The 26,431-nt window shown below is 40.7% G+C and overlaps 1 protein-coding gene across 1 annotated transcript in view; it reads left to right on the top strand.

Moving 5' to 3' along the window:
* DNAH11 (dynein axonemal heavy chain 11) overlaps positions 1 to 26,431 on the top strand; it is a 142,911-nt gene that overhangs the window by 97,076 nt on the left and 19,404 nt on the right. Inside the window, exons 62-69 of the mRNA XM_035129059.2 lie at positions 2,021 to 2,155; positions 9,708 to 9,881; positions 10,105 to 10,340; positions 11,207 to 11,329; positions 20,210 to 20,414; positions 21,898 to 22,062; positions 23,157 to 23,297; positions 24,364 to 24,534. Coding sequence (XP_034984950.2) covers positions 2,021 to 2,155; positions 9,708 to 9,881; positions 10,105 to 10,340; positions 11,207 to 11,329; positions 20,210 to 20,414; positions 21,898 to 22,062; positions 23,157 to 23,297; positions 24,364 to 24,534 — 1,350 coding nt within the window. The remainder of the gene's footprint in view (positions 1 to 2,020; positions 2,156 to 9,707; positions 9,882 to 10,104; positions 10,341 to 11,206; positions 11,330 to 20,209; positions 20,415 to 21,897; positions 22,063 to 23,156; positions 23,298 to 24,363; positions 24,535 to 26,431) is intronic.

Genomic DNA, 26,431 nt, shown 5'->3' with positions numbered 1-26,431 from the left:
AGCCCCAGCATGTAATTATTTACATTTTCATCTTCCTGGATTGCATTCTGGCATACCCAGGTACAGGCTGCATGTGGGTTTTTTTAATAAAAAAAACCTATCCCAACATCATCCAACCTCGCACTTGAATCATAAAGAACAGTTCCAAGACTACACAACTTGCAACCCACAGAGCCATGCATTGCCCACCACCTATTAGGACCTGCAGGGACGTCTTACCCATAGAGGCTAGTGGTGCGGGGCGCCAGGGCACCAAGTTCTGGAGAGCGCCAGGGAAGAGGCGGAGGCTGGATGTGGGGCTCCTGGCATCAGCTTGCTGCCCTTGCCTGCTTCCGCCATGCAGTGCTGTGCCCAGAGCCTCCGTCTGCCATGGCCACCGCGACATGAAGCGGCCAGTTGAGCCGGGAGGTGCCGCATCCAGCCCCTGCCTCTTCGCCGCCGGAGGAGCCACCCTTCAACCGCTGCCCGCCTCCAGCCCCATCGGCAGTGCCGTCCTCCCTAAAAAGCTCTGGTAAATTGGGGGGGGCCACCGGAGGGACCACAGCGCCGGATATGCTTAAGATCATCCTGAAGACCCGCTTAATACAAGACAATCCCACCTTACTTTGAAGACAGAGGCAAGCACAAAAGAACAAGAAATTTATTAAGCTTTTGGTGAATTGCCCTACATAGCTGATGAGCTGAATTTGGCATGATGATTCACACGTTTTGCGGGCCCAGAAGGCAGGGAAAAAACAATCAAAGGCAACTAGAAAAATATGGGGAGGAGTTAGCCTGTAACTCCCATCTAATGAACAGCAAACAAACTTTGCTGATTATTCCCCTCCATGAGAAATATAAGATCCATCTTCATAGAAACAGACTCGCACCCCACCCCCCACACTCTCAGGTCTTGGCACTAGAAATATGCTGGGGGGAGGGGGCAGGTGTCCACATTAGCCACCTTTCTACTTGCTACATTCAAGACTTGTTCATAGTCCATTAAACATCATAGGATCGCAGTTAATGTTCCACATTGCTCAAGTCTCCATTTAAAAGCTCTCGGAAGAGCTGGTGGCATTTTGCCATGCAGAATGGATCAACCTTCAAATCATTACCATAAATGCCTCCATAAACAAAATTGGATCAGCTACCTCATTACCCACATGAATTCTAGTCACACTTGTGTATTTGGTTAACCAGGCATTGCAGCTATTTCACTTCTCTACAATTTTATCACTCCCAATTTTATAACTCTTGGGTTTCCCCCACCCCCTGTGGTTCCTGAATTCGCTTTGGGTGGCCTCCCTATCTATGGATATAAAATACATTACAATGGCTCCGAGATTATAGCTAGATTTTATACGATTGCAAAATGAAACATATTGTTGAGGTTATAGTGGCACACAGAATACCAAGATAAAATACTGGCATTGAAGACTTTACATCAGCCTTTGACTATTTGGTGCCCTCCAGCTGTTCTGGACTGCACTTTCTATCAGGCCCTAATAGACATGTTGGCAAAAGCCACTTAACATCATTGACAATTTCAGATGGATTTTTTCTGATAAGCAGCTCAGGAGTTCTGTCCATTTCAACTGATCTGCATGAGCAATATGTCATTTGAAAATCCTCATATATTTGCATAAATTGCTCAAAGAGTTTGGAATGTGGACCCAGCTGTTTCTCTATTGCCAAAGCAACTATGTCGACTAAAGCTTTATTAACATCAAAGGTTGTGACATCCGCAGCTGAGACGATGGCAGCTAGGGGGCATGATATGGGCAACTGGGATTCTTGCGTGAATTATAAATGTGACATGAGATGTCCAAGGGAAATGAGTAAGAGAAGATGAAGGAAATAGTAGTGAGGCAAGTAGCATAAAACATTTGACACTTGTGGCCTGCAATTTTGGTGAGGCTTCAGATGGTTACTGTATGAAAGTATTACCATTCTTACTATTCACCAAGAGGAGTATGTGAAGAATGAATGATGAATGAATGAATGAATGAATGAAAACTAACTCTCTCTCTCTCTTTAGGAACTGGATCGCAATCTGTGCAAACTCACAGCATCCTTTGAAAAAGCAACGGCAGAAAAAGTTAGATGTCAAGAAGAGGTCAGCCGAACCAATAAGACTATAGAGCTGGCTAACAGGCTTGTTAAAGGACTTGAGGCAAGTAGTTGTTGTTGTTGTTTAGTTGTGTCCGACTCTTTGTAACCTCATGGACCAGAGCACACCAGGCACTCCTGTCTTCCACTGCCTCCTGCAGTTTGGTCAAATTCATGTTTAGCCTGGAGAAGAGAAGGTTAAGGGGTGATATGATAGCCATGTTCAAATATATAAAAGGATGTCATATAAAGGAGGGAGAAAGGTTGTTTTCTGCTGCTCTAGAGAAGCGGACACAGAGCAATTGATTCAAACTACAAGAAAGAAGATTCCACCTAAACATTAGGAAGAACTTCCTGACAGTAAGAGCTGTTCGGCAGTGGAATTTGCTACCAAGGAGTGTGGTGGAGTCTCCTTCTTTGGAGGTCTTTAAGCAGAGGCTTGACAGGCATATGTCAAGAATGCTTTGATGGTGTTTCCTGCTTGGCAGGGGGTTGGACTGGATGGCCCTTGTGGTCTCTTCCAACTCTATGATTCTATGATTCTATGTTGGTAGCTTTGAGAACACTGTCCAACCATCTCGTCCTCTGCCGTTCCCTTCTCCTTGTGCCCTCCATCTTTCCCAACATCAGGGTCTTTTCCAGGGAGTCTTCTCTTCTCATGAGGTGGCCAAAGTATTGGAGCCTCAGCTTCAGGATCTGTCCTTCCAGTGAGCACTCAGGGCTGATTTCCTTAAGAATGGAGAGGTTTAATCTTCTTGCAGTCCATGGGACTCTCAAGAGTCTCCTCCAGCACCATAATTCAAAAGTAGGGTATTCATTAATATCATTCTCAGGAGTTCTGATCAAAGCAGGTGAGCCTGTATTCAAGAGAAGGGTCTTGGTGAAATGAAATATTTCTGGAGTGTCAGGTTTTAGATGCCTTTGAGTTGCTGAAATGAGAGCTGCTTTAAACTAACAGGAAGAGGGAAAACACAAACCAGTATGGCAACATGGATATTGTGCAGGCTGCCCCAGCAGGGAGCACCTTGCTTGCTCTCCTTCCCTACCTACTGGAATGATGTAGGTTAGTGTGTGCACACAAAAGGATTAATTTGAGCCAGAGTTTATTGGAGCTTAGCTCCAGAACCAGTTTTCAGTACCAGGGCGGAACTCTGTGAAATAATAACACATTTCCATTGAGCATACGAAGAATCTATCTTACTACTTAAGTAATCGTCCTCATTACTCCTTATTATCCATGACTAAAGTGTGCACCAAAGATTTCACCTTCCAGTTACATGCAGCAGTGAGACTCCTTGATCTGAACTCTAGGAGAAAGTTTGCTGCTTAAATAGCAGCTTAAATAGCATTCCTTCTACAGTTCCTGAAAAGTCTCTGTTCAGGCTCCAATAGCCAGGTTGGTTAGATTAGAGATTGCCTGGGCTAGAAATTAACATCAAAAATTTTAACTGGGACTTCATCTTAATCACCATGTGTTCACCAGACATACTTAAGAAGTTCATTTTCATATGTTCCAGTGAGATGCTAAGATAATTGTTTATTTATTCTTTTAAAGAGCACTATGGGTGTGCACACTTCAGAACTCTGGAATAATTATACTGTAGAAAATTATTTTTGGGGGGTGGGGAGCTATTGTTGCAGGTGTCTTCCCCTGCAGTGTATTTAGCCTAATCGGCTATCCAGCCCTAGACATTATGTTGCTGTTTTTGCATCATATGTGATATGTTTGCTCCATGGGTTGTATATCCCCAGAGAAAGGTCTCTGTAACTAAGTCGCTAGATCTGTGCAGAAAAGTGAACTCTTTCTGACAGCATGGTCAGCCTTTGGTTAATGAGCACTGAGACTGAATAATCCTCAGGTCAGGGCAGAGTCATTTTGCATCCACCCACAATGCTCTTAACCTTTGGATAAGTGGGCTACAGTCATTGCATTGTTTCTTCCTTATGTTCATAAAATGCATTAATCCTATTCTAATACATACAGAATATACACTTAATTAACAAACAAAAAACCCCACCCTCTTTTTTTTTTTTTTAATTTTAAAAGTCATCTTTATTTCAATCCTTTAAAATACAATACATCAAAAAAACAACAACACAACAAAAAATAATAATAATAATAATCCTAAATAATAGTAATAATATCAAACTTCACAATTTACATCTACTAATAAAGCATAAGAAAAAGAAAAGAAAGAACAAAAAAGAGAACTGAATAAAAATTACTTCCAGATCGCAACACATCGCTTAACTTTCCCTTTCCCTTCACTTGCGATTCCTTACTTCAAAGTAATATATGCCTCTATATTAGAAACTTTATTTTAATTACTCTTCTTATTCTCTATGTTATTTCCCAAGGCTATCTAATTTAAACAGACCATCAGTTCCGTTTTTATATCTCTTTTTTTAAAATATTCTTCCACCCTCTCCCATTCCCCTTTAGATTTTTGTTTTGGAATATTTCTGATCGCTGCTGTCATCTTCTCCATATTCATAAATTCTATTAATTTTAACTGCCACTCCTGAATTGTGGGTACTTCTTTTTTTCTCCATTTCTGAGCTACCAATAATCTAGCTGCCGCACACGCATATAAGAAAATATTTTTCCTGTCATTTGGCATATTATCTGGTAATATGCTTAATAAAAAATATTCTGGCTTCTTCCCAAAAGTGATTTTCAACATTTTTTTTAATTCATCATATATATTTCCCCAGAATTTAAATATTTCTTTGCATCCCCACCAGCAATGAAAATAGTTCCCTCCTTTGGCATCACATTTCCAACAATTATCATTTTCATTCTTATATATTATTGCTAATTTTTGTGGGGTCAGATGCCATCTATATACCAATTTGAGCATATTCTCTTTTATGCCCATACAGGCTGTGAATCTCATTGAGTTTTTCCACAAATTATCCCATTGTATTTTGTAAATTGGTCTCCCCAAATCCTGGGCCCACTTTGTCATTGTCTCTTTTATTTCTTCGTCTTTTAATTCCCATTCGAGGAGAAATTTATAAATTTTTGATAATGGTTTCGTATTATTCTCCAATAATAATTCTTGTAATTTTGACTTCCCTTTCCCGAATCCTATTTGCTGATGTTTTTTAAAAAGGCTTTGTATTTGGTGGTACTGCAGCCAGCTATTGCAATACGGTTTAATCTCTTCATAAGGTCGTAACTTCCATTGCTCATCTTCTCTAATTAATAAATTCTGATACGTCAGCCATCTCTTGTTTGTACCTTTCCCTCCAATTGATGTCATCTCAAGGGGGGATGCCCACCATGGTGTTTGGGGTTCTAGTAATGGTCTAAATTCTTGCCAAATTTTAAATAATGATTTTTTCGTCACATGATTAGCAAATTGTCTATATTTCTCTTTTTCTTCCTGGAGTAAATAGGTGTGCCATCCGGCCACATTTCTAAATCCCTCCAGTTCTAGGAGTTCCTCGTCCTCCATAACTATCCAGTCCTTAAGCCAGCACATACATGCGGACGCATAATATAGCCTTAAATCGGGGACCCCCCATCCTCCTCTTTCTTTGATGTCTGTAAGTAATTTATATTGTATTCGTGGTTTTTTCCCCAGCCAGATAAATTTACTTAACTCCTTCCTCCAACCTTCAAAAATATCTTTTTTCCCCAAAATGGGTAACATCTGGAATAGGAATAGAATTCTAGGTAAGATTGACATCTTAATTGTAGCAATTCTACCTGAAAATGATAAATTCAAATCTTTCCATCTTTCCAAATCCTTTCTAATTTCCCTCCAAACTTTCCCATAGTTATTCTCATATAACTCAATGTTGTTTATACTAATTACTATGCCTAAATATTTAAATTTCTTCACCACCTCCCAATCCAATTCCGATTTCAATTTGGTCATTTCTACTTGTCTTATGTTTTTGAGCATTACCTTTGTTTTATTCCCATTTATTTTTAACCCTGATACTCCCTCAAAAACTTTTAATACTTTTTTCAAATTTCCAATTGACTCCTTCGGTTCCTCCAACATAACAATCATATCGTCTGCGAATGCCTTTATCTTGAATTTTTTATCTCTTACTTTTATTCCCTCAATTTTGGTATCCTTTTTAATATCCCTCAATAGAAATTCTATTGATAATATAAATAATAATGGTGATAAGGGGCAGCCCTGTCGCGTTCCTTTCTCTATCTTAAATTCCTCTAACACCTCCCCATTTAGGATTAATTTAGCTGATTGTTTATTATAAATTGAATTAATTCCTCTCATGAATCTTCCTCCAAGTCCAATTTCTTTCAATGACCTTTTCATAAAATCCCATGATAGAGAATCGAATGCTTTCTCTATATCCAAGAAAACCAGGGCTGCTTTCTTCCCTGGTGACCAATCTAGATATTCCAATAAATCAATTAAAATCCTGACATTCTTTGACATTTTTCTCCCCGGGAGGAACCCTTGTTGATCTTGCCCAATGATCCTATTCAATATTTTCTTTAATCTATTTGCCAATATATCTGTAAAAATTTTATAATCTACATTGAGTAATGAAATCGGTCTAAAATCCCCTACCTGTCTGCCTTCATCTTCGCCTTTAGGAATTAATATCACATACGCCTCTTGCCACGATTTAGGTATAGATCCTTTATCCATAATATCATTTATTACCTTTTGGAGGGTTTCGCCTAATTCTTCCTTAAATATTTTGTAATGTCTACTTGATAAGCCATCCGTCCCCGGTGATTTTCCTAGTTTCAATTTTTTTATTGCTTCATATATCTCTTGTTTTGTTACCGGTTTATTAAGCAATTCTTCTTCCTTTTCTATAATCTGAAATTCCTTCCTCTTCGCAAAATAGTTGTCCAAATTTCCCCCCCCTATTTTCTTTTCCTCATATAATTTCCTATAATAAGAATTAAAACATTTTTGTATTTCCTCAAGCTTCCTCAACTTCCCTCCTTTATACATTATCTCTGTAATTAATCTTTCTTTTTGGTTTTTCCTTAATTTCCATGCTAATAATTTCCCTACCTTATCTCCCCATTCAAAATTTCTTTGTTTAGACCACCTTATTTTGTTTTCAATTTCTTGACTTACCAATATAGAGAGTTCCTTTTGCAACACCTTTAATCTCATCAACTTTTTTTCATCTCTTGGATCTTTTACCAATTCTTTTTCCATTTCTTTAATTTCCTCTTTAATTTTCCCCATATTTTTTTCCCTTTCTCTTTTCACCCCACCCTCTATAAGGAGTTTAGTTTTCTAATTATTTCCGTCTGCAGGAAAGCATCTTCATATCAAAACAGATAATGATTTAATGGTTAGTTTGCACATAGTTGTTTTAATTGCATTTTAATGCTTTATTTAATAATTTTAACATAATGGCACTAAGCCAGTGAAATCAGTGGGTTCCAGGGAACCCATTTGTGTGCAGGGGAAAAGAGACAGGCATACACAGAGAACACTCACAAGGAATTTCAAAAGTGGTTTATGGTTGTTTCTGCAACCAATTGGAAGCCGCGCCTTGGTTGTTGAACGGTTCCGGGAGTCGAATGGACTCCCAGAACGCATTCTGTTCGGCAACCAAGGTACGACTGCATAGCAAGAGTGAGAAGTGTTTGGACGTCCAGATGTTGATGAACTACAACTTGCATTACTCCTAACAAGCATGACTAGTGGCCAGGGATGACAGGAGTTGTAGTTCATCAATACCAGGTAGGCCAAAGGTCCCCATATCTAATGTATAGGATTGAGCTGTTGGAAACCAGTAGAATGCACAGGAGTAAGTCTCATTGGAATCTAAGGTCTGTCTTATGATTAAACCTGCATAGGATTCCACTGCTAAAAATAATAGTATTTATAGCTGAGGTGCCCTGCAGCTTGCATTCCATTTACTCCAGAGTAGTTCTGAAGGGGAAATTGCATTGCATCAATATTATAAGTAGGTAAAGATTTAAAAAAAGAATTGCATATCTTTCGTTGGGTCCTACAATGCCTTGCTTATATCTTGAGTTGCTACTGTGTTAGAATCCTCCAAGTTTCAGTTACTACCAAACAGTGACAATCCTCTCCGCTTTAAAAGTACTTGTGTAAGCTAAGAAAGAAAAAAGAAAATATAACAATTAATTGAGAGCGTCAACACTTTTCCTCAGAGAATAAATTCTTTTTGACTTAAACAGGAGACAGTTAACTTCTGAAAAGCATCAAGACTGATGATTTTGTCTATATGCCATTGACCTGGAAGCTCAACCATTCAGACTAATAAATCAGGCAATTTATATTTAATCATTAACTAACTCCCGAGCTGAACAGCTGTTCAAAATTAGAAATGGGTCACCCCGGCCAGGATGATATTACAGGCAATCTATAATGCATTAGAATAAAATTATAGTGATTTTTAACTGTCTGGAAATTTATTACACTACATGTTCCAACTCTTAAACCCTTGTTAGCCAATGTCACTTGTGATTTATGATGCTGGGGTGGTACAGTAAAATTACTGAAGATTTAAATAGACAATCATTCTATGTTTAGTAAATCTTCAGATTTCAAAGCTAGTTTGTAGAATGAGGTAGGTGCACTTTATTGTTTGACTTACCAGCCAGTGACAATGAGGGAAAGAGAATGGATAAATCAAAAATCCCTCCTGCAAGTTAATGGGTTTGTTTGGTTCACTTCAGCTAGTGATTTAAGAAAGGAACTAATAGGTCCTGTAAAAGATACCAGATAGCAAGAATGTTTTATATTGAAATAATACAGAATTGCAGTGTGTAATAGCTGCTACATTCAACAGGAAAAACTGTTGTAATCTCCTTTGCTGGGCATACTTTCTGCATATTGAAGTTCAGTTTAATAGCTGTGTTTTGAAATTTCAGCTTCCTTTTCTGAGAGCCCGTGAATGTGTAGCTGTTAGTTTATTGAATATAGGATTTGTATCCTGTCCCTCATCACAAGTGGTGTCAGGGCAGATCACAAAAAATGAATAATTTAGAATTTTTAAACCATGATCACCACTCCATATATTAAATGTTACATTATGGCCATGTTACCATGTGCATGACATCTACGTTGCAAGCACTCACACAACCAATTGGGAAGACCTGGTGGAAGAGGAAACCGTCAGTTGGTGCCACAAGATACACAAAGTAGGCACCAGCTGAAGGCCCTCTGCCAAATCACAGGTCTTGTTATAGCTGGGGTTTCTTCCCAGCAGGAGGTTTGATGGCCACCTATCTTTTGCCATGGGTACGGAATGATTAGGCAGATCGAGTTTTTGCACATATCTCTGCTTAATATATGCTAAAAGCTGTTAATGGGTTGGCCGGCAATGATAGCCCCATATGGTCTGGCTTGGGACTTTGGGACCTCCTTGACAACCATGGGGCTGTCTCAGTATATCATTGATACATCACATGTTGCTGGGCATACCTTTGACCTGGTCTTTGCCATAGAGCATATTAGTAATGCTCCGTTGATTGGTGGACTGTTTATGTGTTTGTCTCAAAGGCACTCAACCTGCCTAAATCTACTGTATTGATCTTCACATTTTGGCAGAAACTCTAATCTGAGACCAAAAAAAATGTACCGTACTTGTGTGATTTCCCCATGCTATTTTATAATCTTGTCTTTCAGTCTGAAAACATTCGCTGGACCCAATCTATTAAAACCTTTGAAGCGCAAGAAATTACAGTGTGTGGGGACGTTTTGTTAACGGCAGCTTTTGTTTCTTACATTGGATCCTTTACCAAGCCCTATCGCCAAGAGCTGATGGAACGCATGTGGCTTCCATTTCTGAAATCTCAAGAAGTGAGTGTTTGCAATGCAAAACTTGTGTCTCTGGATTCTGTTTCAGCATGGATTTATTTATTTTTTATAAAGAAAATGCAGTTCTGCTTTTCTCCAACTGAATGCAATTTATTTACCCAATGTGCCATTGCCAAATAGATTATATCTGCCCTTATTCACAAAACCACCTTGTTGGCTCTTTTGTTAACTTTATTATAAAGTTATATTTCTCTTTGCTTCGAAGATTCCCATTCCAGTTAGTGAAGACTTAGACGTGATTGCCATGTTGACGGATGATGCAACAATTGCAGCATGGAATAATGAAGGTCTGCCCAGTGACAGAATGTCAACCGAAAACGCCTCTATTCTTACAAACTGTGAGCGCTGGCCACTTCTCATAGACCCCCAACTTCAAGGAATAAAATGGATAAAGAATAAATATGGAGCTAACCTTAAAATCATACATCTAGGACAGAAGGGGTATGTATGCATTGAAAAAGTACTCCTGTGCATAAATGACAACATGATACATTTCTTTTCCAGCCAAGGTGGGTTTTAACCAATATAATCTAAAGCTGGCATTGCTGTTTCAGAATAGATCTCCTCTCACTTCTGTTTGTGCTTATCAAGTCTGCCACTGCAGGGAGCCCTCCTAGTTCACCGAATGTATCTCAGGTGCTTCACTGTAAATTATCAAGCTGTTAAACTTGAATGCAGGCTTCAGGTAATGCTCTCTGGTAGCTGTTTTCCAGTGCCTCGGAACAGGAGGTCTCTGATTTGGCCATTGGGGTCCTCCCTCCATCAAGCGTACAATTGTTCAAGCTTCCTCAGGTGTATCTAGGGCAAAACAAAAACAGGTAGCCTGGACACTTTCACTTTTGTATGAATCCAAAGAGTGAGCAGGGAGTGAAAGGCAAAAAATAAAATAAAGCAAGGAGCCGGATCGTCGCTAGTCTACTATAAGGTTTTTATAGGATGGGAAGCTTTTGAGAAAGTTTGCTGGCTGATCTCTTGTGCTGTAGAGTAGGGGGGGGGAGTCTCTCAGTGCTTTTCTTTCTTGGTCCATTCAAGATGTGTGCTGGGAAGGGGAATAGAGAGGTATATGTGCCACCACTGATAACTAACAGTCTCATACAGAGAGAGAAATTCAGAAAGCAGTACAATAGTGTCAAATAATCCAAATTTACTTATACAGTATGGGTACTTCTGCTGCACTACCATTCCTCCTGCTCTACCACGTCAGATTTCTTCACTTCCCAGCTTCCCAAATTTCTTCGCTTTCTATAGACGTTAGTAATCCACCCGTAGTATCATCTTCTAATCATATTTTGTGTTGTTACATAAAGGTTCCTGAAAACTATTGAAAGAGCTTTGGCTTGTGGGGATGTTGTCTTGATTGAAAATTTGGATGAAGCAGTAGACCCTGTACTTGATCCCCTGCTTGGAAGGAACACGGTTAAAAAAGGGAAGTAAGTACCTTCTGGAAGAGGTGGATGATGCTCCTGTGCCTTTTTTATGTATTGTTCCTTTAGGCAGTGCATTGTGAAACAGGTGTATTGATACTGGAAATTTGGATGTGGGTCTTGGAGAATCTAAATCTTTATGCAAACATCAGAATCCTAATAGAAACAACATGGATGCACATATTGTCCCTAGTTAGGAACAACAAGAGTCTCACCACTGGTCCACCTAACTTGATGTTATCTAACACTGTCTAGCAGTGTCTCTCCAGAGTTTTATTCCTACCTGTATAGAGAAGTTTTAAACGTTTGATGCTTCATTGTGTTTTTAGATTTTGTTGGAAGCTGTCCAGAGTGGCAACCTCAGTCAGATGGGCGGGGTACAAATAATAAAGTTGTTGTTGCTACTGTTGTTACCAGCTGTACCTGGCATTGATTATTACCTGTACCTGGCATTGACTAGGAGAAACACCTGTCTGAAACCCTGGAGAGGTGCTGCCAGTCATTGTAGACAATATTGAGCTTGGTGGACCAGTGGTCTGACTCTATCATTCCTAATTGTGCCCATTCAAGTATTCTCCCATTTAGTGGAGAAAAGTTGTCTTAAAGAAAGGGAAATGTGCCGCCAGGAAATGAGAAGTTTTGGGTTCACATAATATATTCTTGACAATAGGCCTACATATACAACGTGTGTGGATGTACCGTATATCTTGGGGGACGTTTCGCTGCTTGCCCAGCTTGCCAACCTCCTCTCACTCTTCCTTCCACCTCCATCCTGTCTCCCCTTCCCCCTGCCACAGCAACCCTTTAGACTTTCTCCTCTCCACTTCAGCAGTTGCTATGGATCCCAAGGCTCCTGCCTGAGGGAGGCAGTGGTAAACCCTCCAAACCAGGTGCCATTTACCTGTGGGGAAAGACATTAAAGGTACTAAGGAGGGACAACTGCATCTCTCCCCACACTTCATAAACCTCACCAAGCTGCCTCCTCCCCTTAGACTTTCTCCTGTGAGGAAGAGGGAGGTGGTCCAGGGGAGCCATGAAGTAACACTCCACTTTCTTTAGACCTTCTCCCACAAGGAGAGGAAGGAAGGGTCAGTAGCCCAGACAAACCACAGGCAAATGCACCACTCTCTTGAGGTCTTCTTGTGTAAGAAGGCGAAAGGTTGTAGCAGCCCAGGGAAGCCATGAAAGAAACCCCTTCCCTTCCCTTTAGACCAGTGTTTCCCAAACTTGGGTCTCCAGCTGCTTTTGGTCTACAATTCCCACCATCCCTGACCACTGGTCCTGTTAGCTAGGGATGGTGGGAATTGTAGTCCAAAAACAGCGGGAGAGCCAAGTTTGGGAAACACTGCTTTAGACCTTCTATCATGAAGAGGAGGGAGGTGGCAAGCTGCGGAGGTAGAGTCACAACAGCCTGGGACAGCTCTTCAGCAGCCATCCTGCTTGGAGGAGAAGGCTGAAATGGCATAATTTGTGCAGGGGCAGCAGAGCCCCGACCTGTTGTGACAGTTCCTCTGCAGCTCACCTGGACCATTTGTTGGGCCACCTGCTGCCGCCGCTCTGTGATGGCCTGGCACAGGGTCCCCAAACTAAGGCCCGGGGGCCGGATGCAGCCCAATCGCCTTCTAAATCCAGCCCGCGGACGGTCCTGGAATCAGCATGTTTTTACTTGAGTAGAATGTGTCCTTTTATTTAAAATGCACCTCTGAGTTATTTATGGGGCATAGGAATTCGTTCATTTTTTTTCCAAAATATAGTCCAGCCCCCCCACAAGGTCTGAGGGACAGTGGACCGGCCCCCTGCTGAAAAAGTTTGCTGACCCCTGGCAGCTCTCAGAAAATGGTCATATTTCTGTAGTTCACAGAGCCACCTGTCTGTGACTTAAGGAAACTGCAACATGACAACACTTAAAACTTTGAAATGTATGGGGATGGGGGCATTATTTGAACTACATTATTTGAAGTTTTGTGAACTTAATTGTCATCAGAGAATTAAGTGTGTTGTTAATTGTAATTGATAAATTAATACAAGGGTATAGAGGATTTTAGTTTTTACATTTTGATTTTTTTGTTGAAGTGGTTGGACAAACTTGTGCCCAATTGCAGCCAGCTACAGTCAAATAATTTCCCTCCATTTTATTTCAAATACCATATTTTTCCGTGCATAAGACGATATTCTTTCTTATAAATAATTGGCCACAATTGTGAGTCGTCTTATACACAGATAGTAATGTGTGCGATTTTCAGTGGCGGGCAGGCTATGCCCCACCCCCAAAAGCTCAATAACTCTGGGCAATCTCCCTCCCAAAAAAGCTCAAACAACCTTGTTGCAGTCCCCCAAAAATAGTGGTTGTCTTATACATGGGGGCGTGTTATACACGGAAAAATACGGTGCTTTTTTTCCCTTGGCAAATCTTGGGCTTACCCCCAGGTCTCCTGATGCCTCACTGTTGGTGGTTGGGTGAATTGTGGGGCTTTGGCTATATCTGTAGATGAATTAAATTGGTATATATATGAATGAGAGACAAGAGGAGGTCTTCCAAATGAGGATACACTTCACTAGAGCTCCTCCTAACAAAAATGAATGCTGCAATAAATATATTCATTTCTGGAGGTGCCACAAGACTCTCAGTTGGTGTAATGCATGTTTCTCCCCATAGAACTGAATAAGCAGTGATTGATTTAATTGGTATGTGCATACGACTGAGTCCTTCCATTCATTTTAAAAACATAATCCATTAAATAGTTGATCACATGTTGTACAGGTCTCAAGCTCCAGTTTTTGCAGCAAAGTTTAGCAAAGTTATCAACATTTTATGCTTTCTTAATTTTAGGAATTGTTTCAGTGTTTGTCCCTCCCCCCCCCTTAATAAAGAAAGACTGGAAAGAGGCAGATGATAGATATGGTGCAGACCAACAGTTGAAGTTCATTAATAATTGGAATGTTGTAGAGTATGAAGTAATGAATACTAATTACTCCTTTCATGTCTGACAGCACCCTGTGGACCAATACATCAGCTCAGACTTTAATTTGGTTCTAGTAATGGTTTTATCAATAGTACATTAATTCTGTGTTTGAAAAGATATACAGTTGAACCTGACCCACACACTTGCTACTGCTGTCATAAAATGACCACATACTGACAACAACTGGGTAATTACAAATAATTAGATCCACTGAGCTTCAGACAATCCTAATTTTAAGTAAAATATATCTTACAATAGCAATCGACAGAAACCATCGCCAGGAAGATTTATCAACTTGTGCTCCTTCCAAAGCAAATTTACCAGCTTTGCATATTAGCAAACCTTCTGCTGTATGAAGCCACTTCATAAAATTTTATCCTGGCTCCGTTTTATTGAGATTATTCTTGAGCTGAAAACTTGCTACATTGAGGAAGATGCAGCCCTGCAATGTGGTGTCTTAGAGATGGCACAGCTATTGTTTTGTGTACTAAGCACTGGTCTAGAGAGAGGTGTGCGCATAAGATGTGGCTCACAAATATTATGCATGGATAATAGCCATCCATAGTGTATGGAGATATCAATACAGTTGTTATACTCCCCCCAGCAGAGCCCACTACTGACCTGAGCCAAAAATCCTTTTTTCACCACTAGTAGGTAAGCTTACCAGGGCTAAGAAGAGGGCAATTAATAGTTGTTGGATTCTATGTTTTGCTATATATAGGTATCCAGTTGCTATATATATGTATGTATTCTCCCATGAAGCAGTCAGGTGTTGTTACATGTGACCTACTCATATATGATGCCTAATCTGACTTTATTACGAGAGTAGCAAAATCTGGTGTGCTGGAGTCAAGTTGCACACTGTTCCAAATGTGTTCCTAATCAAACCCAAGAATACACACTCACACCTAACTACACAAGGTGTTAGTTTGTTGCAAGGAAGAGAGTACAGAAAGCAAATGCCTGTTGACATGATTTAACTATGTAAGAAGTATGCAGGTAAGCAATTATAACTAAAACATTTGCACGTACACTTGATCTAAGAGAAAAAGAAGCCCTACTCTTCGAGGAGAGACAATGTGGTTCGAGCAAAACCATTCGTTTTGATAATCCAAAGAAGATAGCAAGGGGAGCAAAGTTTTACCTAGTTTTACCTAGCTCTGGTTGGAGTGATCCTAATGCCATGGGAACTACTGTCTTGGAGTGACATGGAAGGTACAGGAAATCGTTGGAGCTCTGCGAGCTGATTGAACAGGGCAAATACAGGTGAAACTCGGAAAATTAGAATATCGTTGAAAAGTGCATTTATTTCAGTAATGCAACTTATATTTTATTTTTATTTTAATTTTTTACAAATGCTTTCTTTAGGAAATTCCACAGTAATAAAACAAATAGTTACAATAATTCAAAAATAAACATCACTATTACATTTCATTAATTACATTCCATTTATAATTGACCCGCCTAACGACAATTACAATTACAACAAATAAAGGCTTGACATATCTTGCTTTGCATGTCATGCATCTATCTCATGTATTGGTTTAACCTTTGAAGTTGCGTTACTGAAATAAATGCACTTTTCGACGATATTCTAATTTTCCGAGTTTCACCTGTACCTGAATTTAAATAGGTTTTCCAATTCTGTAGGTGAGCATGTGTTACAGGGGATTAATGATATGAAAGAGGGATTTGATGATGCATAGGTAGGTGGTCAAAATAAACAAAATTAAGGAAAAGCAGTAAAACCTACCTTTTGGGCAGGAAAATCCAGTTTATGGGCTGAGTGTACTTGGTAAAGTATTTAGAGAAGATTATCTCTGTAACTTATCTCTCTAAGTTAGCCCCTTGAATAGAGCATCTACCCGTAAATGATTTATTTATTTATTTTGCACATCTTGTCCCCCAGATTGTTTAAGATATCTGAAAGGAGCTTCTACTGCTTTTCTCATATTTTTGATTGACAGCAAAGTTATAGATACCTTTGTGTAAAGAGAACTAGTATCTGTAGATCAGAACGGCAGTCTCTCTGCATTCAATGGTCTTTTAACAACCAAATAGTTTTATTATTACCATAATTATAATCGAGTTTTCACAGTGATTCCTGTCACCAGAGGTAATTCCCTCTAATGCAACTCTCTAGCCAACACAGTTATGAGCCAAAGGGAAGGCCTGAAAAACAGGTCTGTGTTCTGTGCTAAATCAGGCCAGCTATACTTCAAGACCTTACGCTACTGGTAGCATCAATGACTTGGTTCAAACATAATGCTAAATCATTTTTTTAAAAAGCCTTAACTGCACAGGCCAAGGAAAAGGGGGGAGGCTATGAGCCTCAGGCACACTGCAGCTCAACCCCATAGCATTATATACATCCCCTCATGGTATGCATTTGATAATATTTAACAGATAATATTAAACAGTTTCCTTCTATCTTAAATTAGACAGTTCCGTGTGCCTTCGTGCAGCAGCAACATTATTAACTCACTTTTTGATACATAGGAAAGGCTCCTCTTTTTTTGCCGCGAACTTCAGGCTAGCTGTGCAACTTTCAAAAAAATTTCTCTTCTCCAGTAGTTTGACCAACTTGAACAGTTGGCCTGCTGTGATTGCTAGGTAACAATTCTACACCTGATATGTTTAGATTCACTCTCTGCATTAGCTACTAGAGTTCTCTGGTTGGATGGGGAAGCTTTTAACTTTAAACAGCAGGTTTTGAAGCAAGGCTTTTTAGATTTTTTGGGGAAAACACTTCCCCCCCCTTAAAGCATGAAGATATTGCTCACATTTGCTTTCTTTCCCAGGAATCTGTCTGCCACTTTTCTTCACCTTAAAAGTTCACCTAAGCTGTTCTCAAATGCAGTAGTTTGTTTGCTTGTGGGGTTTTGTTCTCCCTTCCCTCCCCATCAGTATTTTAGGCCCACTAAGCATGTTCATTTGAGCTGTTTTTGTCGTCCAAAGTCCTGGCCTAATTTCTCTCTAAAGTGTTTTGTACTATAGCTGATTTCACGGTTCTCTTGAGGCTACTGATACCTCCACCTTTTGCAAAAATGGGGCTAGTTTGGCTATTTAAAAAACCCAGATTCATAGAACTAGTTTGCTATTGGTACATATGATTAGACATTATTATGTTTGTATATTGTTCTAAATGTTGTAGTAGTCAACCTGGAAGTGAGCAATGTGTGGACTGGGGATTTAGTTGAGGGGACAAAGATGGAATTTCATAGCACTACATAAGGAGAAGCAACCTACCCTTCTATGCTTTCATTGAAAATGTGATAGAAAAGTAAACAGCAAGGTTTGTACATTTATTTTAGTTTTACATTTCCTTTTCCCGCAGAAGAACATTTGTGTACATAAATGATTTGACCCAAGGTCACAATAGAAATCTGGATCTATAGCTCTCTGAGTAAGAGTGAACTCGGCTGCTTTTTCATTTTCCTCTAGAGGTCTCTACATAAACTTTAGATTCTCCTCTGCAACATGGAGGTGAAGTCCCACCTTATTTGTCTAAGAATTTTACTCACATCACCTATTCACGGTTCTAAAACTTGAACCCATGCTTGCTACACCATCATCTCCTATACCATGGGTAGGCAAACTAAGGCCCGGGGGCCGGATCCAGCCCAATCGCCTTCTAAATCCAGCCCACGGACGGTCTGGGAATCAGTGTATTTTTACACGAGTAGAATGTGTGCTTTTATTTAAAATGCATCTGGGTTATTTGTGGGGCATGGGAATTGGTTCATTTCTCCCCTCAAAAATATAGTCCGGCCCCCCACAAGTGAGGGAAAGTGGTCCAGCCCCCTGCTGAAAAAGTTTGCTGACCCCTGTCCTGTACTATACTATCCTAGACACAAATGTATTGCTGAATCTGACATAGTGATTTTGTGGTCTCTTCTACTTTTGGCTAATGTCATAGCTGACCCATAAGAGCAATAGCACAAACATTTATTTTCCCCACACCTGCAATTAACAAAAAACCCAACCTAGCTGCAGTGATAAAACTCACTGAGTCATTGTGCAGTACTTGCCTTTCATACCTAAATAACCACAGAAATTGGGGGTGATTTATTACTTCTGTGCAATGAGGACCTATAAAGTAGAATCTCAGTGCAAGACTCCAGAACTCATTTTACAACAAGCCATTTTAGCATTGCAGTAGCGGAGTATTGTTCCCCAGGTAAGATTCTTGATAAACAAACAAGAACAGTGAGTTACAAAATTGCCCTCTTAGTTCCGTTGCTAATTTCTGAGCTCAGTCTTCCGTTGTCCCCCTGCATTATGGACCTGCAGTCAGCTTAGTCAAATGTTCAGCATATATGCTGCGCCCAACCTTTTCCTACACATTGAAATGGCAGTGGAAACTTGTTATTTTATTTAGCTTGATGAAATAGTACCATACCAAAAAGAGATCTGTCCGTGCGTGTGGATAGTTGTTTTGGGCTGTCTATAAATTGGGTGCATACATCCTTCAGAATGGAAGTTGGCACGGGTTTTTTTTTCTCATAGGGGCAGTAGCAATCAACAGGGTGCTGCAGGTAGAGCAGCATTGCTCACCAGGCACCCCAAAGGTGAGTGCCGCTGCCAGTTACAAAGAGGCAAGGCTGTCGTTCCCTCTGCTGCCTGCATTTCTTACTTCCTCTTGATCGAGGGGATGGGGGTGGCACCTCAGAATTGCCCTGCCTTCTGCCTGGTGCTCTGCGCCTCTCCCCTTCCCCCCTCTGAGTGCAGAGATTGTCTCACTCTCATGCACCTCTTCTTCCCCGGAAGGAGCTGGGAAGATGTGGTGAAGGAATGGGTGAGAATCAATGGATACTTGCCTCTCCCCCTCCCTTTCACTAGCCTCTGATTCTCTGCCCCTTAGCAGTGGGCCCCCAAGCCCACTGGGCCCTCTCCTCAGGTTCGTCCTCTCCCCATTCTGTGCTACCCCTGGGCTCAACCTCCTCCTGTCAGCCCTTGACAATGTTGTCAGTGTCCCCAGTGGCCATACTCTTGTTTTTAGCTCATTTGACATTTTTTGTTCATTGATATTTTTAGTTATCTTACTCCCCGTGTAGGTTAGAGAACAGGACATGATCCATCAGGAAAAGAGGGGAAATAAAGGGGGGTTAAAAAGAGGAGTGAAATTATTCACGTGTGTTAGAAACCTGAACTAGCTTCACTTTAAGGGGTCGAGTTTGAAATAGAGATAGGTATAGAAGGGGAGGCAGTAAGAAGTATATTGCTGACAAACATGAATGTCAGCACATTACTCACTACAAGCATGTTCCTCAGGAGGGGAAAAATACACAGAATACATCCTGCATTTCATAGAATTAGTTTTGAAATACAGATGTCCAAAACTGTTTATAAGTATCCTCTTGCAAAATCGCTCGGTCTATGTTTATTGCATCCTTACAAATCATTTGTAACCCAAACAAAAAATTAGACAGATGTTTATTACAACTTAGAAAATTGTAAAGATGAATGGAAAAACTGGAAGCAACTGTTTCATAATTTCTGTGTTCATATAAATAAGCAAATATAATACTTTTCAGCCTTTCTCAGACTAATTCAGAAAACAGAGAAGTGAGACATGAGCAAGTGAAACAATTGATACCAATAGGAGTAACTGATGGACCTGGCCTTCATTCTATAAATTTTGGGTTAATCTGGCATCCTTATTTAATATCCTCAACAGGCTGCTCATATCAGGTGCATTCTTACTAACATCAGAAGTGAAAAGTATTAGTGTTGGTGTCAATAATGGGAAATGGACAATCCCTTTCTCAAGTAGGTGTAGTAGTCAGAGGCATATAAGTGGAATGCACCGTCGTACAACTCTGTCTCATGTGAAATAGTTTCTGTATTTATCTTAAGATGCTGATAAGCTGCATTAATCAATGCTGTGCTTTGTAACAGTTTTCATTTTAATTGATATCAGGTATATTAAGATTGAAGATCGAGAATGTGAATTCAACAAGGATTTCCGTCTCATCCTTCACACTAAGCTGGCTAATCCTCACTACAAGCCAGAGCTGCAGGCTCAGACCACTCTAATTAATTTCACAGTTACAAAGGATGGTTTGGAGGACCAGCTGTTGGCTGAGGCTGTTAGTATTGAAAGACCTGATTTGGAGACTGTGAAGGTAAACCCACGTGTGAATTAGTCAGTTCCCTAGCACTTTCAGCGCCCTCTACAAAATCCATATATCTCTTGTCAGTTGTACTGCTTACTAGTGAATATGATGGTATTATAGCATCACACAGTAAATCAGAATTGGCTTTGTGAAGGCATCACTAAATGGAAAATAACACTTTCCAGTTGTCTTTAGACTAAATGTGTATGTTCAGGGGAGAGAATGCATTTCTATCACCCGGCCAACTAATCTTATACCCGGTCTTGTAGCGATTTGGTAGAAATTTGTTCGGCAGGGGGTTGGACTGGATGGCCCTTGTGGTCTCTTCCAACTCTACGATTCTATGATTCTATTCTAAATTCAGTTCATTTCTAATTTAAAGTTAAGCATGTCTAATTCACACTTCTTGAAATAATGTGTGATCCAAAACAGAGCCATCCTGTCAGATTCACACTTTTCCGAATTTTGCAATGCTATCCTCAAGCCAGGTAATGTGTACAAAAATGCCTATACTGGGGTAAACTATGCATAGAATGCATATATTAGTGAAAATCACATACAGGAATTCATTATATTAAGGAAAATTGCTTTGCAAAAATGGGTGTATTGGAAGAAATTTCTCAAAACTGTACAGTGGAAACTTGGAAGTCGAACGGAATCCATTCCGGAAGTCTGTTCTACTTCCAAAATGTTCGGGAACTAAGGCACGGCTTCCAATTGGCTGCAGGAAGCTCCTGCAGCAGAAATCATGTCAGACGTTCAGGTTCCAAAGAACGTTTGAAAACTGGAACAATCACTTCAGATTTTCAATAATTCGGGAGCCAAAACATTTCAGCTCCTAAGGCGTTTGAAAACCAAGGTATGACTGTATATTGATTCATCTTCGTGAGGACTTCAAAAAATAATAATCATAAACTGATGCTGCCACATGCCATTAGGAGTGTAGGTCAGTGCTATAGATGAATGCTAGCAGGATAAACCATTATACCAAAATTTTAAGTGGATCTTGCATGCAAAAGGTAATATGTTGACCATGCTTAAATTCCATTAAACTTTAACGGGATAACAACAAACCTTGTCTGTTCCACCACAAGTCTGCCTGGATATGCATTCAGGTGAACAAATATACAATGGGACCTTGGTTTACAACTACCTCTGTTCATGAAGTGTTTACATCCGGGTTCTGTGGAGTTGGATGTGCAGATCGCTTTTGCGCAGCTCGCGCATGCGCAGAAGCGATCTGCGTGCCTTCGGGGAGCAAATCCCTCTGTTTATGAACGCCTACATGGAAAGGATTGCATTCATAAACCGAGGTTCCACTGAATAAGCTAGGTAGTACACTTACACTGTAATAGTCTGTTTCACACCCAAAGATGGCTGGAAGCACTTATAGGCACATACAATGCACTGTGAGAATAGGTTCTTAAAAGTTCTTCATGCTATCAGTTATCCACATTTACAACTAAAACTTTCCCCCCATTGTGTTTGCCAGTCTCTTTTGACAAAACAGCAGAATGATTTCAAGATTCAGCTGAAGCGCTTGGAGGATGATCTGCTGTTTCGCCTTTCCGCTGCTGAGGGCAATTTCTTGGGAGACACTGAACTCGTGGAGAAACTTGAGACCACAAAGTCGACTGCTGCAGAGATAGAGATTAAGGCACTTGTGGTTTTACTGTTTGATACTTGTCTGTTTCAAAGCAACATGTTATGTCTATACATTGTATCGTGGAGGGAGCATTGTGCAAATCACAAGTGAAGATAGAAGAAGCAAGGCTTACTCCTTTCCAGGCATTTTGGCATCTTTTGAGGCAGCCCAGAATAGTTTGGAGTTGGTGGGGTGGGGATGGATGATAGATAGATAGATAGATAGATAGATAGATAGATAGAACTCCTTTCTCCATGTTTCAGGGTTCACTAATATTGATGATGGAGCATTGAGTAAACTCAAAATAATGGAAGGCAATTTGTCACACTTGGAATGGAGATGGGCTTACCATGGTGGTTGGATGAGAGTTGCTTACCTTTTCCCACTTTCCTTTCCATTTTAAAAATGGGTGGCTGAACTCTAGCCCTTCACTTGTTGTTGGACTACAACTCACATCATTCCTTACCATTGACCATGCTGTATGGGGGTGATTGGAATAGCAACGACATCTGTACAACTTCCTGACATGTTGCTGAAGCCAATGATAGGGCCAACAGCATATAAACACTAACTGAAAGGATAAAAACATAAGAAGACTACCTACTGCCACCATGGAAACCATTTCAGGGATTGAATTACAGTGGTACCAGAACGCTTCTGGTTATGAACGCTTCAGGTTATGAGCTCCGCTAACCTGGAAGTAGCTGCTCCTGGTTGTGAACTTTGCCCCAGGATGCGAATGGAAATTCTGCGCTGGAGGCGCGCGCGCAGCGGGGGAGCCATTAGCAAAAGTGTGCCTCAGGATAAGAACAGACCTCTGGAACGAATTAAGTTCGTAACCAGAGGTACCACTGTACAATTCATGAAGCTCCAGTTCACCATAAGTGGCTCACCACACGTGTTCATTATTTTGGATATTTCTTCAGATGTTTGAAGATTCTTCTAGGATGGAGGCCCATATCTTTCCATCTTATATTCGGTGTAACTAATCCTCAATTTAAACTTAGATTAAAATCTGTTGAAGTAGATGCTAGATTAACAGCACAGTCCTATTCATATAACGATGATGGCTTTCTTGATTTACTTTCAAACATGTTGCTCTATAGGTAGCAGAAGCCAAAGAAAATGAAGTAAACATTAACGAAGCCAGAGAACATTACAGGGCAGCAGCTGCAAGAGCATCCCTTCTTTATTTCGCCATTCATGATCTGAGCAAAATCAATCCCATCTATCAGTTTTCATTGAAGGTTCGTTCTTATCCTTATTCTGATACTAAAAAATAAACACAGTGTAGTAAACCTCATGAGATTTGCTCTAACTTTCAGAAATGTGGAAGTTGGAGCCACTAATACTCATGTTTAGGTACATTCATTTATACTTGTACCCCAATTTATGTGACCAAGCATGCTTTCTGAGTTTTGCAGTACATTAAAAGCTTGCAGTAACTTTTTGATCATAAGAGTTATGGGAAGGAAAAAAAGAAAGAGGCATATACACTGTGCAAAAATGGCTCTGCCATACCACCTTTTTAAAAACTATTGTTGATCTCCAGCTTCAAAGGGAGATATATCAGCAGGATGCAGTTTAGAAGAGGTTATCACAGTGTCAATCAGAGCTGCTGACAGCCAGTGTGTGTGCGCGTATATGTGTGTGTGTGTGTCCGTCCATCCGTCCATGTCCCCTGAGGCCTCCCGAGGGCATTTAACAACTCCAGAGTGACATGTCCCTCTGGATCAGATAGGCAGGGCCCAAGTTTATTGATTAAGCTGATCAACAGTGGCTGCAAATCCCCACTTTGGCAAAGAAGAATGGAAAGAACATTGAAGTGGGCCAGATCCTATTCCTCATACCTGTCTACAGAAACAGGAAATGTAATGAATAATCTCTGTGCACCTGAGGTTTACATTCTTATGGTGACATCCAATGGCACCTGCTGCCTTGCACAGTGTAAACCTGCTTGTAGACTGCGGGCCTGGTTTCTCTGCCCCCAAAATGTGTGTGTCCCAAAAAATTGCTCCCGAGGATCATCCACTCCTCCAGAGGCATTCAAGCGGAGATGAAAGGAAAGAGAAGCCCTCTTGCACAAGCAGGTGTATACTTGTGCTACACTGGATCTACCCTAAGATTACAGCAGCTAGTTTCAAGCAATTAGCACCTTCTGTCTTTAAGAGATTATAATTATGTTGTTGACCTTGTTTTTAAAGCATTCTGAGTTACTGTGCTTTTGAATGATAGAAGCCAAATCCAGGTTTCAAAAATGTTCCTCAAGAAAAGGAAATTCTGATGTGAGAAATTAATTCTGTGTTCCTTTAGGCTTTCAACACTGTCTTTCGTAAAGCAATTGAGCGGGCAGAAGCATCGGATGATATCCAAGGACGCATCTCCAACCTAACAGAAGCTATTACTTATTTCACCTTTCTTTACGTAGGCCAGGGACTTTTTGAAAGGGACAAGCTAATTTTTCTGGGCCAGACAACATTTCAGGTGAGAAAAAGCCAACTTTAATTGCTTGCATCAATTCAGTCTAGAGATACACATGTTGGTTCAACATAAGAACAGTGGAGAATTAGCATGAAAGACTCAGAGGGATGTGACACAATCGGACATGCTCAGTTGTGTACAGACTTAACTTGCAAAGTCCTGATCCCTCAAAGTCCCTGCTTTAAATGTAGTTGAAAAGAATTTTGTTACTTCAGTCAGTTTAATTATAAGTCAGAGCTAGACGAGGCAAATATTTAAGGCTTAGAAATGATTTGTATGGGAGAGAATGTCTACCAGGAATTTCTCCTTTGGGAAGAGAAATTTTGTTCAGCAACTGATATTTACCGTCATTATTTGTTATTCCAACTCATCCTGCCCCTGCAGCGGGGAATAGCAAACATTTTCAGCATTTAAAGGAACAAATATTTGTTGGCGATTTACGAAATAAAGTATTCAGCATGTCTAAGGAGTGTTTCCATAGTTTCCTATAGTCTGCTCTCCCAAAGGATTTTCGAAATATTAAAAACCTACATTTTTTCGTCTTCAGAAAGTAGGTTGTCTTGAGTGCACATTTTTTGTATACTATTCCAAAGCAGATTGCATACTTTCACTTTCCAAGCTGTAAAATGATTAGCTGCTATGGTTGAGAGGGGATGAGGAACACCAGCAGATCTCTGCCATGGCCATGTTAGGCTCCAACGTGGCCCTGTGACCATGGATGCTCGGTGCCGTGGATGCTATACCTGAAATTTGTGAGTGCCTGGCCCCTTCATGGCCAGGGAGTTGGCACCTATGACTCCTGGCATTAAAAGCAGCAAGCTGACCTATGAATGAATGGCAGTCTAGACTCATAGTGTGCCCTTCCCAGCCTCACTATCCACCTCACTAGACTCTTCCCCAGGCTACTCTCACACAAACCCTGCTCTGCACTAGCCTGAAGTGCTTTTGCCTCACTGGAACGTGTCCTTCTTGTTATGATAATGCCTCTTTCGTTCCTTTATTGTGTATTGACAGATGTAACTGGTTGTGTGTGTGTCAAAACTTCATTTTGCCATAGAATGTAGCCTGAAGTCTATAGCCCTGCCCACTTTGGACTGTGGCCCCCACTCAACCTCTGGCATGCAGCCCCAAGAAGGATGACCATAATGTAACGCAGCCTTTGAGTTGGGGAAAAATATATATTCGCCGCTGCTCTCGAAGCAGGGAAACCATTTTTTAGCCCAAAGGCTTTGTTCAATCCCAGGGACCACATACATGCCAGTGGTTGGCAGGGCCCATGTTCAAGGACACATTCCAGCCAGGCCAAAATGCTCAAGGAAGGTGTGAACCAGGGCCAGTCAGGAGTGTGGCCTAAGGAGATGGGGACATGGGTAGGAAGAGTCATGAGGGCCAGATAAGGAGCCCTGAGATGCTGCATTTTTGGCCGCAGGCCTAAAGTTCCACACATCCATATTCGAAAGGATGATTGCTTAAGAACTGTTCATTTGAGAAATGTGTATGAGTCCATTTTCTTCTTTATTATTATTATTATTATTATTATTATTATTATTATTATTATTTACCCCGCCCATCTAGCCGGGTCTCCCCCACCACTATGGGCGGCTTCCAACACACATTAAAATATCACAGACTAAAAACTTCCCTAAACAGGGCTGCCTTTAGGTATTTTCTAAATGTCAGGTAGTTGTTTATCTCTCTGACCTCTGATGGGACGGCGTTCCACAGGGCAGGTGCCTCTACCGAGAAGGCCCTCTACTTGGTTCCCTGTAGCTTTGCTTCTCGCAGTGAGGGAACCGCCAGAAGGCCCTCAGTGCTGGACCTCACTGTCCGGGCTGAACGATGGGGGTGGAGACGCTCCTTCAGGTATACTGGACAGAGGCCGTTTAGGGCTTTAAAGGGC

The sequence above is a fragment of the Zootoca vivipara genome, chromosome 12, assembly GCF_963506605.1.
Source record: "Zootoca vivipara chromosome 12, rZooViv1.1, whole genome shotgun sequence".
Classification (NCBI taxonomy): domain Eukaryota; kingdom Metazoa; phylum Chordata; class Lepidosauria; order Squamata; family Lacertidae; genus Zootoca; species Zootoca vivipara.
The sequence above is the reverse complement of the archived record's forward strand: the minus strand, read 5'-3'. Positions and strand labels throughout refer to the sequence as shown.